This window comes from Gracilinanus agilis, chromosome 1, assembly GCF_016433145.1.
Source record: "Gracilinanus agilis isolate LMUSP501 chromosome 1, AgileGrace, whole genome shotgun sequence".
In the NCBI taxonomy this organism is placed as follows: Eukaryota; Metazoa; Chordata; class Mammalia; order Didelphimorphia; family Didelphidae; genus Gracilinanus; species Gracilinanus agilis.
The window spans coordinates 223720319-223741104 of NC_058130.1; the positions used below are offsets into that span (position 1 = coordinate 223720319).

Below are 20786 nucleotides of genomic sequence, written 5' to 3' on the forward strand. Positions count from 1 at the left end.
TCTCTTTCTAACAAGACAGTAAGCTCCTTGAATCACTTCACATATAAATTTTATATCCCCACACAGTATCTAGCATGATTATGAGTAGAGAGTAGGTAAGCAAATGCTTGCTAACTAATAAACAGAAACCTCCTAATAAGCTAAAAACACATATAATGAAAGAGTTTTATAATTCAGATGATATAATGGAAAGAATATTGGCCTTAGAGTCATAACAAACTTTGGCTCACTTAACCTCACTAAACCTCAGTTTCTTCATTTGTAAAATGGGGATAATACCTATAATTGTTACCTTTTAGGGCTATTTTGAAGAAAAAATAAGTTAAGATATATGAAATACTTAAAAAGTTGGATTTATGTCAGCTATAACTCACAAAATACTGTGAGTGCACAAATAGGTGTTTTCTTTTTGTTTTTTAAAATAATTTAATATTATATAAATTTTATAATTTTTATAATTAATTCTATTTTGAATAAAAGAATTGGGAAACTGGTGAATCTTTTCATTAAGCCAGAATAAATATTTTAATACATCTACAATTCCTTCCTGGTTTATCTGTTTTATAAATTCAAATTTTGGAGTTCAGATCTTTCCCCAAATGGGGATATATCTATATTATTTAAGTACACTGTACTTGAATTTGAGCTATTTCCACTTTGCTGTATTAAATTAAATTCAAGAAATATTTATTAAGTGCCTGATATGTACATAGTACTGTGCCAGGTACTGTAAACACAAAACAGTTCCTGTCTTTGCACTAGCAAATGAGATCCTCAAATGAGATATTCCTAAAGTATTTTGCAAACCTTAAAGGGCTATATAAATGCTATCATTCAAGACATTCACATTTGGTTTAGTCCTGTTATCTCATCAACTTATGGAGTCAAGTGAAACATCCTTCCCTTTCTAAACCTTTCTCAACTAAGGATGTTCTAATTCTATCTGCACTATTCTAGCAATTTGTAAAATATGACCAATTTTTTTAATATGATGCTATGTCACATTCAGAACAAAATGATCCTAAAAAATCAGGGTTTATTATGATTCAAATGATGTAATCTTTAATTGCACTGGTGTAAACATTTCCTAGAGTACTCTTTCCTAGGAAGATTTATTTCTAGTTTCCACTGACATCCTTTGAGAATACTTACATATTTAAGGTAAAAATTAGAGTACCTTGTGATATTATTCTTTTCAATCCTCCAACAAGCCTTCTTTTATCCTTCCCCTTTTCTAAAAGTCACCTCTTTTTAACTGTGTATTAATCTAACACTGTGTACTTCTTTTCCTTTACAATCACAATTTACCATGTTACAGAGTTATTTGTGTTTGTGTAAATTTCCTTACTAGTAAGGCCATAAATTACACAAGGGCAATGACCATTCTCTCTATGTATTACACAATGTCTTATATATAACAGACAATGAAATATTCCCAGAATATATTATGCCAGTTTGTTTTTCCTAAAAACATATTGCAAACAAAATTCTCTGGTTTTCAAAAAACACCTAACATGATTCCTAGGTCTTAAATGCCCTAACTCAAGACTGCCATCTTTCTACATGGTAAAGTCTCCAAGAACCTAAAACTCTATTTAATTTCAAAGAAAATACATAAGATGAAGAAGAATGTGTACTGTACTCTAAAACAATCTTCATTTAGAATGGCCCAATGTAATAATTCAAGTAAACAAATACTTACTGGGCACCTATATGTGCAATGCTAATTTTATTCCACGAGATACTGTGGTAATAAGATATAGATATATATATAAATATATATGTATATATGACATATTCTGCTTACAAGGAGTTCAGAATTAAGTTAGCAGAGGACAGCTAGGTGGCTCAGTGGACAGAGAGCCAGGTTTGGAGATGGGAGATCCTAGGTTCAAATCTGGCCTCACATACTTCCTAGCTATGTGACTCTGGGCCAGGTACTTAACACCCACTGCCTAGCCCTTACTGCTTTTCTGTAGTATTGACTTTAAGATGGAAGGTAAGGGTTTTAAAAAAAATTTTTTTAAATATTTAAATCTTTTAATTAAAATTATTCAAGACTACAGCTGAACTGCCAGAAGACCCTGCATAACTGTCATGTTGGTGGTGATAACTACTTAGGGTGTTCAGAACGATGAGAGAGCACACTTCAGAGTGCAGTGGTCGGGGCAGGCTATATAGCAATGAACCATTCCTCACAAAGTTCTGTGGTTTGAATCTTCTCAATTACCAAAGATTTCTTAGACTCATCAGTTTCACATGGCATTAAATAGGAAAGAAACTAAGGGAAGTTCAATAAGTTGACACTTATTCTATTTTTAACCTTTATTTTTCCCAGAATTAGGGGAAAGTTGCCATTTCAATAGAGCAATATCTTCTTATGGTATTTAAATTACTTTCAATTGCTATATCATTCTAGTGACAAACATAACCCAAAATTCTGAATCCTATGAAAAATAATGAAAATACTTCAAAAAGGTTGCCTCAAGGTCATTTTGATAATGTATGGGTTGAAATTATGTATTATTCTCAAGCATATATTAGCTAGTATTAGTAATTTTAGATTGGCAATTTCCTATAGAAAATTAGTGAAAGTTGGGAACCCTTCTTTAAGAGATGTCTATCTCTCCTTATGAAGAGTAGAGAAACCCCTCTCCCCAAGCAATCAATGTGTGTGTGTGCACATACACACAAACACACACACACACACACACACACATACACATACACACACATACTCACCCCTCTCTCTTTAATTAGTACTCTTTTCTAATGAGGCCAAGAAGCCCCCTTTCTCCCCCTTTTCCCTTTTTCATATGGATTCCAAACAGCTCTGACAGTCAGTATTCAAAAGGTTAAAAGAGGTTAGAAACTGGATAGTGATAGAAAATTCTCATGAGAAAAAGTCCTAAACCTAATGTTATAATCTTGGCTCCCTATATCAAATGTTTCAGTATGAAAGACCTTGGCTATTTCTAAACTGACTCAACCTAGAAATTGCAAACTTGAGGAATGCTCCCATGGGTTCATAAACACTGGAAAACTTAAGGAGGGTAGAATAAGATAAAAAAAATATAACATATGCAGACATTGTGTCACGCGCAGGTGGTAGGCAACGAAAAGAGAAGCACTGTGTTAATTTTCTATAAATTCTGAGTTTATTTATATACCCTTGAACATTTGTTTTGTGTCGACCACTCAGAGCAGTGCCCCCTATCTTCTTCCTCTTTCTAATAAAGGCCACTTTCTTATTAAGTCTCCTGTCTGCTTATTAGAGTGACTTTGGAGTGCAGACCCCCCAGATTCCACTCCACACAATAGTATACCTTCTTCAGAGGAAAAAAAGACAGTTTAAAAATAATTATAGCATATTATCTATGAACTTTCATTTTAAAGTATCTGTATCAAGGAAATTACCTCAGGAGCATGATAAGCAATGCACTGCAGAATCCAATCAATAGCAGGAGAGTACAAAGTAAGATACAATGGAATCTCCACTCCTTGTACCACCAATTGATTCTGAACTGTATCCCCATGAATCTAAAGGAAACATTTACACAAAAAATTATATATGTGTGTGTGTGTGTGTGTGTGTGTGTATATATCTTTTCTATTTATTAAATATAAATTTTAAGATATATATTTGTATTTGTATATAAATATGTGTATGTGTATGGGGTAGTTAGATGGTTCAGTGGATAGAGGCCTGGAGTTAGGAAGACCTGAATTCAAATCCAGCCTCTGACATTTACTGGCTATGTTACCTCGGGCAAATAATTTTATCTCTTTTTGGCTTAATCCCTTAGAGGAGAAAATGGCAAACCAGTATCTTTGCCAAGAGAACCAAATAGAGAATATGGTCCATAGGGTCATGAAGAGTTGGTTTCAACTGAACAACAACAACATAAATATATATGTGTGTTATACACACATACATATTCACACACATTCTGAACAGGAAAGCAATACCCCAAAGAGAAAAATTAATCAGTGAATAATGCATACTTATATGGAAATTTTTGTATCCTAGACAATTACTCCTCTTTTCAGGTCGTTCAAGCCAGAAAAAATGTCAAAAACTTTCAACCTCACTTAGCTCAGTTGATTTGTAATGTACATAACAAGGTTAGTAAGCTGATTAAAAAATAGATATTAAAAAAAAGCTAATGGGAAAAATAATCATTTGGAAATCTTTCCTATTAACACACATATTTTTAATAAGTTATATCTAGTCAGCAGAATCAAAACATTTTGATTGCCAAAAATGTGTAGTTGCACAATTTATTTGTGTAAACTCAATTTGAAAACATGAAGCATTTTCCCTTGGAAGACAAAATTGGACTGATTAATAAGACAAAAATAAATCAGCATACAACTGACACATTAATCAGGTTGTTTTTTTTTAAAAAAAAGTTTTTTTACCTGTTTAAATGTAAGGAGAAAATCAAAAAAGTTCTTATTTAGATTTTCTTTGAGATGTGGAGCCACTTCCATCCCAACCTATAACCAAAGCAAAGTAAAACCATCTTTTAGCTCCCCAGCAGTTGATATTTACAAACAGATGTCTTAAGGAACCAATCAAAAAAGAAAACTCGAAAGTAAAATATATTGCTTATTTTTTCTCTTCCTCTACAGAAAGTACAACTGTCACTCATTTTTAAGAAGAAAATCAACCAAAAAAGACCTTCAATACAAATTCTACTTTAATGTTTCGTTGGTATGGTTACTTCCTCCACAGATGTGAACTAAAAACACTCGTAGGCTTTAGCAGCACATCTTCCCCCTCCCTCAAAAAAAATCCAACCACCAGCTAGAAGCCAAATTTTTAGGCCAAGACTGTGGAAAAGTAATCAAATTGGTCTTCATTAGAAGTCTATATACCCAGTCTTACAATCAAAGTCTTTACTGCTTGGTACAATTAGCCAAAGCCTTGCACTTGAATGGCATAGGTTTGTGAACTTTGAGGTCACTTCAATGCTAGAATAAGGTATTGTAGTATATTTTGGTGGAGCTTCAGATCACTTTAAATATTAAATTAATTCCTTCTGTTACCAAATTAGCTCTTTGCAGAAGCATAACTGAGGAAGTAAATTTTTTTTAAAAGTGCTACATAAACATAATGTGAAGCACATTAGTGACAAACCCAATTATTATAAGAATCAGTTTTTCAAAACAGTAGTTTCACATTTGTAGATGGAGAGAAGAGCTAGTTAATCATAGGGTATGTAATAAGTGTGTATTAGAATATATGGGAAAAGGTGTGGGCTAAAAAAGTAGGGGTGGCATGTTAAAAAATCCACATAAAACTGAGATCATATCACATAAAAGTAGCAGATAAAAGCTGAGAATCAAAGCAATTTTAAAATTTCAGCTTTGTCACTAAAATGAAACAAGAAAAATAACTTCTGGGAAGTAAGGCTGATAGAATAGAAACAACAGGAAATCAGTAGGAAGATCAAGGACACAATGTCTGTAAATCACTTTGAACTGTCCCAAGAAAGGCTGATCATCATGACCAGCATAACATATGTAAAAAGTGAAATGCTGAAGTGTAAGAACATTGAATTAAAGCATCTAAAAAGAAATGTTACATCAAGTTGCATTCTATTCTGACTGCCTCACATTCCACTTAATCATACCATAGAAGAGGGAATAATTATCTGTTAGGCACCAACAGCGCCAAAGAAAGGAACTGTGGACAAGTAGCACTAGAAAAGGAGAATGAGACAGGACTCAAGAAGAAAAGTTAATCATACTTTCCTTTTATAAATGGCTCCCTCCACCCCACCCTGGCCATGCTACCCACTCAAATCTTTTGTTTCTTTACAAGAAAATCAAATGAACAGCTTGGACCCTGCTTTGGGTGAGGATCACTTTTTCCCCAATGTGGTACTGATGGCACTTTCATCTCCCACACTCGGGTTTTCTACATCTGTCTCAGATTGTTCCCCAGTTAAATCCCCAGGCCTATTACTTACACTCTTAATATTAAAACGACTTTATAGCCACCCAATGTGGAGAATTTATACATGTCCTAGATTTATGAAGATGTTATCAAAGGCAGGATCTATCTTTAACACTATTTAGTCTATCCCTCCTGAGAGGCAACATTTTAAAACTATAGCCACGATTGACTATTAAAAGATACTTTGTGTGCGACATTATCATCTACTAGGTTTCCTTGTTTCCTTCTTTAATATAAATCTGAAAGAATAAGGCCTTCCCCCCTCAACTAGTTGATTTTTAATAAGAAACATTATTAAGGCACAAGAAGGGTCATTTGAAATATATAAGCCTATTGTCATAAACTGCCACCATGACACAAAATCTAGTACAATCCTTTGTACATAATGGGTGCTAAGTAAATGTTGACTAATTAAGGAATTATTTGATCCTTAATAAATTCAAAACTTGCAGCTTTGGGGAAAACATTGCATTCCCAAATAATTATGAAAACATACCATATGCCATAAGTATGTGGAGATATGTTGATATATTAGAAAAAATCAACCTCAAAATGATTATTTGTGTCATCAATTGTCAGTATTTCTTTAAAAATCTGCAAAATTCTCCTATAAAATGAGTATCTCATTCATTTGTTCTGAGGGCATTTGCTATGATTATATGATTTCTTTTGTGAACTGTTAAGAAACCACACAGCCTCCAGCATTGCTATATATGTTGGGAAAAAAACAAAAACAAACTCAAAACCAATAGCTTTAATCTATTTGCTTTAATAACATAAATTATATCTTTGTTCTCAAAGTATTTTAATATTCATCACAATCTCAAACATTGAGTCTGTTTTAATGTCAGCATTACTCTCTAAAATGCCTCCATTTAGCTTGGCAGTGACCCTAGGTTTTCAAAGGCTATGCCAACCAAATACAAGTTGCAGAAGGTCCTACCAAGCTAGAAAGGGTTGGAACATGGCCTTGATAGATTATTGTCCAAGACCCCCCAAGGGAAACCTACCAAGTCAAATTTTAAGAGACTCCTCATCAATACTACTTAATGAATATATTTAGTCAAAGAGACCAATGAAACAGTCTATCAACTAAAGCAACAAGGGATGACTATCTCCATCAGTAAAATGTCAACTCCTTGGAGGGCAGAGATTATTTTATCTTTGTCTTTGTACCCTGTGCACCTAACACAAAGCCTGCCATAAAGTAAATATGTAATAAGTGATTGTTGAATTGAACTAGAGGGAGTACCCATATGGTGAAATCACAGACCTTCAGAAATATTATAGTAATAATAATGTCAATAAAACCAGCAACCATTGTTCACTGAACTACAAGAGAAACCTGGACAAAAACATTTTATTTACAAATGGAAAATGAAATATTTCAATACTTCAAGAACCAGAGGGTTCACAGCCCATAACTAAGGAGCAAACTGAAACCTTGAGCTGATACAAAAGTAAAGCACAGAGTTAATCCCATGACAGATTTTGCAACTTGTCACAGTTCTAAAGGGTCTCCATACTTTGTAAATGGCAATGAATTAAGTTGTTTCCAAATCTCTTTGACAAGAACACAAACACACTGAAATCAAGTACTGAGTTATCAAAATGTCTTTTGAGTGAATGAAAACCAATCTAATGATGATATGTAGTCTTTATGATTCCATCTTTGCCTTCCATTTTAGGAAGAACTGAGAAAAATTATTCCTGAAAAAAGTTGATTTTTGAGATCTTATCTAACCATAGTTAAGTTAAGCCTATTGTGAAATTAATTTTTTAAACAACACACAATAGGATTGAGAAGCACTTTCTGTTAAAAATTTATTCACCAGAATTAGCAGCTAATAAAGTCATTCTTTCAATGACCTATGAGGAAGCAAAGGAGAAATGTGAGCATTTAAGGAAACATCACATGCATACATTTTAAATAGCACTCATTAAATCAAAACCTACCCTGCACAGATATGCCCTGGCATATACTGAAACCAAAGGATCGCCAATTCCTCTAATCATGCATGTCAGTCTTGGAAGACATTCTGAAATTCCTCTGTTAGAAGCAAAGGAACAAAAAAAGTCAGTATTACACACAGAGATTTAAGAATATCATTAACTTTTTTATGTAAATCTAAGAATTCTGATTTAAATTTTTATGAGGGGAGCAATATGACAGAAGAGTTCAGGCACCAATCAAAGTCAACATCTTAAGTTTTAAAAGACATCATTTTTGTTTCTTGGTACACTTTCTCCCAATGGCTATACTAATCCTTCTTTTTTACTTAGAAGTCTCTTAGAGTAAGGTGGGCCTATCTTTTAGTACTAAATTAATAAGAAAGACTGGTCTACATTCACTTGTCTCCATTTATTCGACTCACTCCAGCTCCAGTAATCTGGCTTTCATCTGCATCACTCAAGTAAAATTCTTCATTCTGAGGATACAAATGGCTTCTTGGTTACAAATTGCAACAATTCTTTTCTCAATATCCTCTGACCTTTCAGTAGCATTTGACCCTACTGATTACCCCCATCTCATAGTTTGCTTTGGTTCCTATCCTGTCCCCTAAATTATTCCTTTTCCATTTCCTTTAATAATTCATCTTCCTCTCCCCATCCACTAAATTAACTCTCAATGCTCTATCCACAGCCCTCGACTATTCTCTATTTAGCGACTCTACTCCCTCTTTTGGCAATCTCATGTACCCCTACTGGTAACACAGTGCTCAGAACATAGTAGGTGCTGAAGGGATGCATACTGATTGATTTCAATGATTATCTCTATGCAGATGACTAAGCTCTATATATCTGGCCCTCCTCTCTCAGGCTCCATGTCTGCATTTCCAACTCCCTCTTTAAGTGTTTAATGTCTCCACAACCAACACCTCAAACTCAACATCTCCAAATCATTCCCCATCCCCCCCTCCCACCACCACCACCACCACCACCACCACCACCACCACCAAAATGATCTATTTGTGTTGCTGGCACCATTAGAATTCCAAACTACCTAAAATGGTATGCTCCAGGCCACTGTTAAGAGTCATGTTTGACTATTATCTTTCCTAATCTCCAATATCCAATAGATTGCCAAATCCTATTGATACTACCTTAACAATTTTCTTCCATCTGTTCCCTTCCCTCTACTCAAACTGCCACCAAGTCAGCCCAAACTTCACTTTTCTGGCACAGACCAATGTTAGCCTTCAATTGCTTCCTAAACCTAAATCTATCCTTTATAAAACTGCCAAAATAATTTTCCTAATGCACAGATTTGACTGTGTCATTTGTAGTAGCTGCTCCCCCTAAATAAAGGAAAAAATAACCTCTTCAGCCTGGCATTTAGACCCCTTCATTATTTGGCTCCAGCCTAATTTTCCATCCTCCTTTCACGTTATTCCACTTCAGGAATTCAGTGTTCCAGCCAAACTGGGCTTTTACTTTTCTACACTTCTGGCTTACAATATTCCACCTCCATATATTCCCTTTTTTTTTTTTAAACCCTTACCTTCTGTCTTAGAAACATACTAAGTTCCAGTTCCTAAGAGAGAAAAGTGGTAAGGGCTAGGCAAATGCAGTTAAATGACTTGCCCAGGGTCACATATCTAGAAAGTGTCTGAGTCCAAATTTGAATCCAGGACCTCATATCTCCAGGTCTGGCTTGCTATCCACTGAACTACCTACCTGCCCCAAAGTATTTGTTTTTAGAGACCATTAGCTTCTGTCTTAGTACCAATTCTAAGACAAAAGAGTAGCAAGAGTAGGCAATCAGGGCCAAGTGACTTACGTAGTTAGGAAGTGTATGAAACCATATTTGAACCCCAGTCCTCCCAGCTCTAGCCCTGGAGCTCTGTCCACTGTGCTACCTAGCTGCTCCATGTATTCTTACAACCTATCCCCTACCCTGAAATATACTCATTCCAATTTCTACTTTATTCAAGACCCATCCTCCATATAATTTTCCCTAATACCCCATCTGCCTAGATGAAAGGATTTTCTCTACAAAATTTTATAGCATTTTGGACAGATTTTTCTTTTGCCATCATAACATTCCAATTTCTAGCAAACACTTTGTGTCCCAATTTCAATCACTGTACATTTGAACAAGTCTAACAGTGCTTTGCAAAAGACAAATTTTTATAAGTATTTGATGAACTGGTATAATTCTATCAATGATCTCCAACTTAATCTGTAACCCTTACTGTGCAACAAACTACTTAAATAAAAGATTTATTTCTAACATATCTTATTTGGGTCCTCATCTCACTTTTACAACTTTACTAGTTTCTTTCCATCTGTTTGGCATTCAATTTCCCTTCTCTCTGGGCATTATTTTTTCCCAATTACTTCTCTTTCTTCAAAATGAGAACAAGTCTTTTTTCTGCCTTTCACTCATATACTGAATATACTACCATTGGGCTATCAGGCTTAGCTTACAGAGGTAGGTCCAAACCAATATTACTGATGATGCCTTTATCCTATGGTTCTGGTGCTTCCCTTCCATGGAAGTTATCATCCATCACAACTGTTTCTTGAGTACCCACGTTATCCTAAAAAATTGGGCCAAAGATATCATAGCCCAGTTGGACTGAATAACAAATAAAATCAGTAAAAATTTGTTGAAAATTAGACTATTCATGAACCTGTGCTAGGCACTTTGGTGATAGAAAGTAATAGAAAACATAGTTCCTGCACTCAAATAATTTGTAATCTATTTAGTATTTGGCAAAGTTACTAAAATATTTTACCGTCATCACTAAAAGTAGACCTAGAGCCTATATAACAGCCTCAACAAATTTGTTATGAAAGTGAAATGACTATGCTTCAGAATTTTGCTGTTCTATACTTTTAGCACTATTCTTACGTTTTAGATAAAAACTTGTTGCAGTTCAGGATGGCTGCTTCCACATAGCTACAAGAGAAATGTTTAAGGAAAAAATATTTATGACATAACTTCCTTAGTAGTGAAGATAGCAACATGGCTACTCTCCTATTCTAGCTACCTATAACTTTTGGAAATAACCAAATAGAATTTAGTTAGCTGACATTTGGTGCATTTTATGCTTACCTCACAGGATTGCTGTGAAAACAAGTGAGATAAATGTAAAGCATTTGACAAAGTTAAAGTGCTATACAAATGTTAGTAATTATTATATTTTTGTTTTCTAATTCGCAGTTATATTTTAAATAACTTTTGGAAAATCATTAAGTGTTCATTTATGTTTCATTCAAAATAAAATGTAAAACAGGGTTTTTATAATTAAAACTTTATTAGGGCATAAGACTACATAATTAAGATATGGTTAGTATGAGAGAAATAATCTTCATTAGAAGGCAAAGGGCTCCTAATTTGCTGTGCTCTCCTCTTTTCAAACAAATAAACCACTGGGTAAGCAACAATGACTAAATTTTCCATAGAATGTTCATTCATATGGCTTCTGCTAACAGAAGAGATACTTCAGCCTATCTTTAAGATGACCAGGAAAAAAGGATACAATCTAGGAATGAGTTCCCTAATTGAAGCAATCTTGAAAAACCAATTTAAGCAAGTTTCTTTGGCCGTGTCATTTACATTTTCTGGAGAAAAGTGATCTGTAACACAAAAGTGAACATCTGTAAGAATTTTCCTTCCTATATAAGGGATCTATGCTCCTGCACACCCTGTAACAGTGAAACCTTTGCCATGAAACACAGACAATAAGATTCAAGAATCCTAATCTTCTGGCTTCTTCTCTCTTCTTCCTCCCCTAAGGATACAGAGGTGTTCCATATCCACAAATAGCTGGCTTCTACAATGCAAACTACATCCAGAGAGATTGAAAATAGTTAAGAAATTTATAATTTATTTAATTGTTAGAAAAAAATCTCAACTTCTGAAAGTATCACATTAGCCAGAAATAACATGGCCTTATTCAACAAAACCTGAAGAGGGAATTCCAATATATCAGTGCTAATATTTTACTCACCTGAGGCCTCAGTAACATCTCTACAAGACAATTATAGAAAAATTTCTCAACTAGAGAACAAATAAAGTAATATGCAATTGTTTATCCTAAATTATCTTCCAAAACATAACAACACCCAGCCACTTCTAAACCAAACCAAAAGGGAGTCATTTAATTAGCTTTTAGAATAGCAAATTAGTTTTTGCAGGAAATTTTTCTCCTTTTGTTCCTAGCACTTAGTGACAAAAGATTAGAATGATAAGTTTTTGACATAATCATCAACAAGAAAAAATTCAGTGTAGTGACAGCAGAGAATAATAGCTAATCATAGCTGCCTGAAATTAAAAGATATATTACTAAGCATCTTTCTCCTTTGGACTCTTTAGGCTTCATTACGCATAATATTAAGTACCACATTTGCTATGTTCAAAAAATAATGAAAATGGGGCAGTTGTTTGACTGGGTAGATAGAGTGCCAGGCCTGAGGTCAGGAGGACCTGGATTCAAATCTGACCTCCAATACTTCCTGGTTTCGTGACTTTGGGCAAGACACTTAATCCCAGCTGCCTAACCCTTACACTCTTTTGCCTTTGATCTGATGTTTTATATAGATTCTAAGACAAAAGGTAAGGGTTGAAAAAAAAGCAATGAAAATACCCCAACTAATATACAAAAAGATATTATCACCTTCAAAACTACTTATTTCTCTCTAGAAAGAATAGACAAAAAGACTCGAGGATATTTTTTGAAATCTTTGTGAACTGCCAGTATTGAATTGTTTCTTATTTCTCTTTATACAATTAAAGCATGAAATCTGGAATCATAAGAAACCTTGAATATCAGCTTGTCCAACTATCTCATTTTACAGAAAGGAAACTGACATTTCAAGAAGTCAAGTGCTCAATGTAACACAGAAATTTTGTACAAAGCAAGGACTAGAACCCAAGTAACCAGACCTTTTATTCTAGGGTTCTTTCCACTACTTCAGTCACACAATGTGAATATACTAGAATTATACTACAGCTGGGTTGTGCTAAATCTAAAGATTAGATGCTAAATATATGTCTACAATCAATCAACAATAAAATTTGACACTAAGTTTGAAAATAGTCCACTAGACAGTTTTAGAGGGAAAATGTTGGTTATTTTGTGTAGGTTCTGAATTTTTTCCAAGAGGAACAAGTAATCACATTTCTTAAATTGTATCCAGAAAAACCTCAACAAAGTAACAAAGAGCAGAGCTTTTTCCTTTCCTGCTTTAATTATTCTGATGCTATGCTTATTTTTCCATCAGGACACCGAGTTTATGTGGAAATATAGGGGAGAAGATATAATTCATTACATCTGCCAATTCTCACCCCCAATTGCTAAAGGTCTATTACATAATAGTGCTACAGGGTGTGAGGTCATCTTCGTTAAAATTTGCCCTGTCTACCAAGTCAGTTAAGGATATTGCTAATACAAACATAGGAAAAACCAGTTTGAGGGGGGAAAAAAATCAAATACATGAATTCTAACAACTTATGTTAATGCAACAAAATGCCTTTCAATTCTTAAACATTAGAAGTAACATACCTTTATCAGAGCAAAAAGACTCTTCAAGTATATGTCTCATCAGAAAAGCCTAACCAAACTAACACCAATGTCATCAAGCTTCATATCTTTCATGGACCAAAAAGATACTGGTAACTTTCACAATTCATAGGAGTCATGCTATATTATCATTCCTTGGAAACAAAGAGCTAAGATATTAGATCATCAGTAAGATGTTTTTTTGAAACAAAAAGAATGGGTATAAATTACTATTAAACCTCTTCTAATTACACTTAATTTCTTCAGGCATAACCAATTTCAAATGCTTATTTCATTGCAGATAAAATGCATTCCCAAGATCATGGAGCTCTGGAATTCTTGTGTAAAATTTTATCCTCTCAATTTCAGTTCTTGGAATAAGTGAAAACACATACAAATGGAGTCTCTTTATTCAAGAAAAAAAATGGGAAAATGTTCAAAACAACAACAACAACAAAAATTTCTTAAGTCCATACCAGCATGGCATGAGCTAAGTTCTGGGAATACAAAGACAAAAAACTAAGTGTCTGCCTGTCCTCATAGAGACTACATTCCACTGAGTATAAACCCAAATAAAATGAAAACTGTAGTGCAAACACACCAAAAATCAAGGAAAGAAATACTTGTTTGGGAGAGTGTACATCTTGTCTTTAAAATTTTTTTAATATTATTTTAAAATTTGCCTGGAATATACAAAGTTATTGCTTGCAAAACTGAATAAGTTTCACATGTGCTGGGAAAACTGGAATAAAATTCTAATTAAGACAGCATCTTATTCTATGTAATAATAAATAATATTTATATAGCACTTTAAGATTTTCAAAGCACTTTTACATGTTATCTCAGTTGATCCGCATAAAAATCTCAAAAGGTGCTATTATTATTCTCATTTTATGAAGAGTCTGAATCTGAGAGATGTTACTTTTCAGGCCCACACAGCAAATCAATAACCCTAAGACTAGCAGTTTATGTACTATGCCAATTAACTTCCTATGTGCTACAATAAATTTAAAAAGAATACATAACTTAAATATAAAAAATCACCTTCTACAAAAGTTAGGAGAGAATGCAAAGAGGGAATCCTACAACTAGAAGTTGAGGGAGGGGAAAGGAGAGGGAGATTCTCAACCAAAGAGAGATCATAAAAAAGAAAGACAATGTCAATTATGAAAAAATTTTAAAGTTCTAGAATAAACAAAATCAGTGTAGCTAGAATAAAGAGAAACTGTTAAATGCAAGAAAAAATTCTGCATAAAATATCATTGATAAATCTGATATCTAAAACATAAAGGAAACTGACACAAACACAAGACTGGGATATAAGTGGTCAAAGGATAAGAATCAACAATTTTCAAAGGAAGAAATGTAAAGTATCAACAAACATGAAAGAAAGATAAGTCTTATTGCTAATAGAACAAATTAAAAATTAAAACACAGATTTTTTTCTTAATTTAAGATTTTCCCCTGAAAGAAGAAAAGATGATAAAAGTCAGTAGTGGTAAGACTGTAAATTGGTTCATTTTGAAAACTAATTTGGAATTTTGTGGAAAATTACTCAACTACTCATATAACTTTTGATAAAGCATTATATATCTCAACGAGGTCAGAAGAAGAAAGGAAAATCCTGCATTTGTGTATACATACATAGATAGGGAGGTATATAAGTATATAAAGTGTGTATGTATGTGTGTGTGTGTATGGGATAATCACAAAATGTTGGGAACAGGGACAGCTAGGGGGCTCAGTGGATAGAGAGCCAAGCCTGAGACAGGAGGTCCCATGTTCAAATCTGGTCCCTGGGCAAGTCACTTAACCCCAAATTTCCTGGCCCTTACCACTCTTCTACCTTGGAACTAATACTTGTATTGATTCAAAGACAGAAGGTAAGAGTTTAGAAACAAAATAAAAACATTAGGAGCAAACTGAGAATACATTTATGAGGATAAGGCTGGACAAATTGAAAAATGTGAATCTAATGGAATGCTGTTCCATAAAAAATACTGAATGTAAGGGATTCTGAGAACCATAGGAAAATCTGTATGAACTGATGCAAAATAAAAGCAAGCAAAATAAGAAAAAACAATATTCTTGATTAAAATAATATAAACTAAATAAAAAACTAAAAGGCACCTGAAAGCTAACTGTAGCAAGAAATCTTTTTCAGGAAAACAAATAATGAAACAGCATCCTCTACAATAGGGCTCCTAATTTTGTTTGTGTCATTCTGGTGTACCCTACGGAACCCTTCTCAGAACAATTTTCTTAAATGCATAAAATGATTTGCATATATTACAAAGGAAACCAATCATAGTGACAGTTGTCTAAATGTTAAAAAAAATGCATAAACCCCAAAATAAAAACCCCTGCTCTACACAGTAGAAAAGCAAGCCTATGTAGAAGTTGCAATATGATATATGTTTTCAGATGTGGTCCCTATGTCAGCTGTTTTTGCTTAACTCTTTTTTTAGTTAAAAGAGTAAAATGGCATGATGAAGGAAAACCTGGAAAAATTTAAAAATAATTAGATAACATACACCTAGGAAAACACCAGAAAACTGAGCTGGCCATGAAATCATCTTGCAGTCAAGAGGCTAAATGAACTATGAGAGTAAAAAATGTCTTTAAACGCTATCAGAGAAGTTAGACACTTCTTGTTTCAGGGAGCTCTTCTCCCAACTGTATCCTGCCAAACATTCTAATCTTAAAAATTAGATCTGAGAACTAGCTGGTAAGTACAATAATGCACAATCAGTAATCTGTAAAAACTCATTTAATATTCAGGATTGGCAAGAATATGAAGCCAAAATGTGAAATGCAAGTTAGCAACCTCCTAGGGCCAGAAGTAACTAAGAAAGCATAAAATCATGTTGGAACTGAATAGATGCTTTCCAACTGTTTGTGAAAGTGAGTTCAATTCTCTCAAATGGCAAATGAAGAAACAGATTCCAAAAGGCAAAATGACTTGTCTGCAATTGTGCACTAAGCTTAGAACTCGATTCCTGACTCCTCCTCCTAGGTTCTTTCTGTTAAACCACAATGGCTCTTTTGGACTACTAACACTTTCAAAAAAAAAAAAGAATATGAAGATTTGCAAATTAAGTGAGACAAAGAATAACAATAATAAAAATGACAAAAGAAAAAGGGTACTCCTGATAGACTGATTTATTTTCAACAAGAGACTCTCACCTCCCAATTCAGTCCTCATTCAAGATATAAGAATAAAGAAGAGGCAGTCACTGCCCCTACCTTTCATTCATCCATTCAATAAGAATTTATTTAAAAATGCCAAGCACTGTGCTAAATGCTGAAGATACCCAACCACAATAAAAAAAAAGGCAAAAGATAATCAATCCCTGGGAACAGGGAGGTGGCATAGTAAATAGAACTTCAGGGCTGGAGTCAAGAAGACCTATATTCAAATTTGGCCTCAGACACTTCCTAGCTGTGTGATCCTAGGAAAGTCAGGTAATCCTGTTTGCATAGTCCTTCCTTTCCATCTTAGGATTGTTACTAGGACAGAAGATAAGGGTTTTTAAAAAAAATAGACCATCCCTGCCCTCAAGAAGATTGCAATCTAATGGGGGAGACAGCATGCAAATAAAGATATATGCAAAGGAAGTTATATATAGGAAATATGGGAATTAATTAAAAGAGGAGAGGCACTGAAATTAAGAAGGATTAGGAATGGCTTCCTGTAGAAAGTAAGATTTTAGTTAGGATGTAAAGGAAACCAGGGAGGTCAGTAGTCAGAGCAGGGGAACTTACAATTACATGTCAAGAAGTATGGTGGAAGAAAACCAAAAAGGTAGAGGGGGACTAGATTATGAAGGATTTTGAATGTCAAACAGAGCATTTTGCATTTGATCCTAGAGGTGACAGGGAGCAACTGAAGTTTATTGAATAAGAGAGTGGCATGATCAGCCCTATGTTTTAGGAAAATCACTTTAGAGGCTGAATGGAGGATGGACTGGAGTTGGGGAGAGACTTGAAGCAAACAGACCCACCAGTAGGCTATTACAAAAATCTAGATGTGAGATGATAAGGACCTGCTCAAGAGTAGCAGCTGTTTCAAGGAGAAAAAGGGGCATGTGTAGATGTTGCAAAGTTAAAACTGAAAGGCCTTCACAACAGCTTGGATATGGAAAGTGAGAGATACTGAGGATGGTGTTGCCCTCTACAGTAACAGGGAAGGAGAGGGGAGGAGATAAGGCAATTTAGAGGGAAATATAATGAGTTCTCTTTTGCACACATTGACTTTAAGGTGTCTACTGGACATCCAGTTGGAAACATCTTGAAAGGCAGCTGAAGATGTGAGACTGGAGGTCAGTAGAGAAACTAGGGCAGAATAGGTAGTTTTGAAAATCATTATCATTAAGATGGTAATTAAATCCATTTAAACTGATGAGATCACCAAATGAATTAGTATAGAGAAGAAAAGAGGACCCAGGACAGAATCCTACATAAGAATTTTGTAAAATAGTAATATAGAAAGAAAATAAGAAAAAAGGCAAGAGAAGAACAGAAGTAGAAATTCCTTAAATTCCATGCTATCAGATGCCTAATCATTAATTTTACAGCACTAAAGAAGGTTATCAAAGAAATTTATGTTCAAAAAAAGAAGGGCTATTCAGACAATAACAATGAAGGATAACTAATAAACAATTCACTCCACTGGTATCTTTCAGATATCAAGAAAAATTAAGGAAGGTCTCCAGAAGGAACTAAGAGGAGAAGACAAGGACAAGATAAGCAGAAGGAGATGTATTGGAATCTTCCATTTCTACTAATGGAGGAAACATTCACTTCAATAAGATCATGGATTCTTTTGAGTAAATAGGTAAGAACTGATAAATTAGTGCTACTTGTTGTGCACCCTCTTTCTTTTTATCTACATATTTACAATGAATATATTTATATATATATTACCCGCTACTATTAAACCTATTAAATGTATATTAAAAGGCCAAAAATTTAGTTCTTAGGAATCAGGATTTTGGAAATGTCAAATGGAGACAAAATAAATTGGCATGAAATAAAAATCTATCTAAAGCTAGTTCCATCTAACTCTCTTGTGTTCAAAAAAAGTGAAGCAAATTCAAATTACTTTCCCTCTTAACCTGACCCATTTAAAAATCTCTTAGATTTTATCTTAGAGTTCTTACAATACAGAATCTATTCAGAAATCTGTTAACGATGTTTCTTCTAAACACACCAAAAAAATACAAGTATAACACATTTTTATGTTTTACATATAAAGCATATGTTCAAGAGACTCATTGTACACCCCAAAATTACTGCAATCATTAAAGCAGTAGAATTAACAAAGGTAGCGTATCATCTATAAAATTACCTGGCAAAGCACTGCGGTTGTCCACACACATGGAAAAGATTCGCTCGTACACTAATTTTCCTGTGGAAAGGGGGAGGAAATGACATGGCATTAAGACATTACACAACTAAGAAACAAACAATTAAAAAAAAAGTTTCCTTAGCCAAGAACACAGAAGGTCGTTTCCTTGAACGTTTTAAACTTATATCACGCTGCCACCTAGTGAGTCTAAAATTTAAAATAAAATTTTTACTCTATTCCAGACAACATGGAGCAAATAAAACAACACATTGAGGACTTTTCCATGGGACAGAGGTCAGGAAATATCAAGGCTGAAAGGAGTTTTAGCACTCTTCATTTACTCAATGAACAATCCATATTGTACTTGGATATGTCGACAGCAGGAAGATAAAAAGTATTAAAATTTGGAGCGTGGTGGGGGAGAGAGACAAATAGAAAAGCTGAGAAAATGTTTTCGTGAAGGAGTCACTCCAGTCAAAACACACATTTGAATATTAGAGGCAAAAAAAAAAAAAAAAAAACACCTCACTATTTTAAAAAACTAGCTTTTAATAGTCCCAAAGAGATAAGAATTCCAATAACTTATTATTAAATCAAATTAAGAAAATAAAACAGGTTCAATAATTACTCCTTAACTACTTTATAGAAAATTACTAAAGTGGTTTTAGAAAGATCTTCTATATTCCAAAATGTTTTTAAGCAGTACTTTTGTGGTAGAAAAGAACTAGAAACAAAGTAGATGCTTAGCAACTGGAGAATGGCTAAACAAATTGTGAGTCATGAATGTAATGGAATATGACTGTAAGAAATGATGAATATGAATACAGAAGAGTGTGGGAAGACATAAATTGATACAAAGTAAGCAAAAGAAAAATATTACACAACCACAGGAAAGAATAACTATAAAACAATCAAAAATGAAAGTAACAAAATCACAAAGAACAAGCTTATCATCACAGAGACATGAGCAGATACCTCCTCCCACCTCTTTTTAGATGTTAGTGTGACAATGCATATATTTTCATATTTTTTCAATTTATTAATTTGTTTTACTGACTTTTTATTTGTTTGTTTTTCCTTTAAATTTTGTTGTTGAGAGGATTCTCTGGGAGGGAGAAGGGAAAGGTTATAGAGGAAATGCAAGCAATGTAAGAAACAACAGATATCAATGAAAATTTAATTAAAAAAAAAAAAAAAGATGTGAGCTCATTGAAGCAGGAAACATGTTTGTTTATCTGCATGTTTCTCCAGAACTTAGAATAGGTTTTGGATAAAGTAAGTTCTAAATATATCTTTTTCACTGCATCTAGTTAAGGTGGAAGGGATGGAGGGAGAAAGAGAAGGGAGGGAGAGAGGGAAGGAAAGAAGGAAGGAAGGAAGGAAGGAAGGAAGGAAGGAAGGAAGGAAGGAAGGAAGGAAGGAAGGAAGGAAGGAAGGAAAAGAATACCACATGTTGAACCAGAAGATTTGGTTCTTCCACTAACTAGTCATGTAATGTTGGACAAGTCCTTGAACCTCTACATACTTTAGTTTCTTTGTCTATGAAATGAGTTAGTTAGATCACATGATTTTTTAAGGCTTCAATTTTGAAATGTTATGATTGTAGACACATTCATCTCTGAACTTCCCTGTTTTCATGAACATCTCTTTGAAGTGACTGTGTGAGGGCAGCTAGGTAACTTAGTGGATTGAGAGTCAAGCTTAAAGATAGGAGGTCCTGTGTTCAAATCTGACCTTCAGATACTTCCTCTGCATGACCCTGGGCAAGTCATTTCTTCTTCCTTAGAACCAATATACAGTTACTAATTCTATTACAGAAATTAGAAGTTTTTTAAAAAATAAAATAAAGTGAATATGCTTCATATGTAGTAGGAGTTCAATAGATGGTTTTGATAGATTGAACATATTATCCAATTCTGATCAATGAAATAATTATGATTTTAGAAGACTGATTAAGAAG

At 34.0% G+C, this 20786-nt stretch overlaps 1 protein-coding gene across 4 annotated transcripts in view; it reads right to left on the bottom strand.

The window, feature by feature from the left end:
- Positions 1 to 20786, bottom strand: part of VPS35L (VPS35 endosomal protein sorting factor like) — a 112307-nt gene that overhangs the window by 65032 nt on the left and 26489 nt on the right. For 2 of the 4 annotated variants that reach the window (XM_044660399.1, XM_044660377.1), the window contains exons 9-14: positions 18827 to 18886; positions 11455 to 11551; positions 10824 to 10871; positions 7922 to 8015; positions 4423 to 4500; positions 3418 to 3540 (exon numbers count right to left, since the gene is read on the bottom strand). In XM_044660399.1, the coding sequence (XP_044516334.1) occupies positions 3418 to 3540; positions 4423 to 4500; positions 7922 to 8015; positions 10824 to 10871; positions 11455 to 11551; positions 18827 to 18886 (500 nt within the window). The remainder of the gene's footprint in view (positions 1 to 3417; positions 3541 to 4422; positions 4501 to 7921; positions 8016 to 10823; positions 10872 to 11454; positions 11552 to 18826; positions 18887 to 20786) is intronic. The other 2 variants (XM_044660391.1, XM_044660383.1) reach the window with 1 other exon arrangement.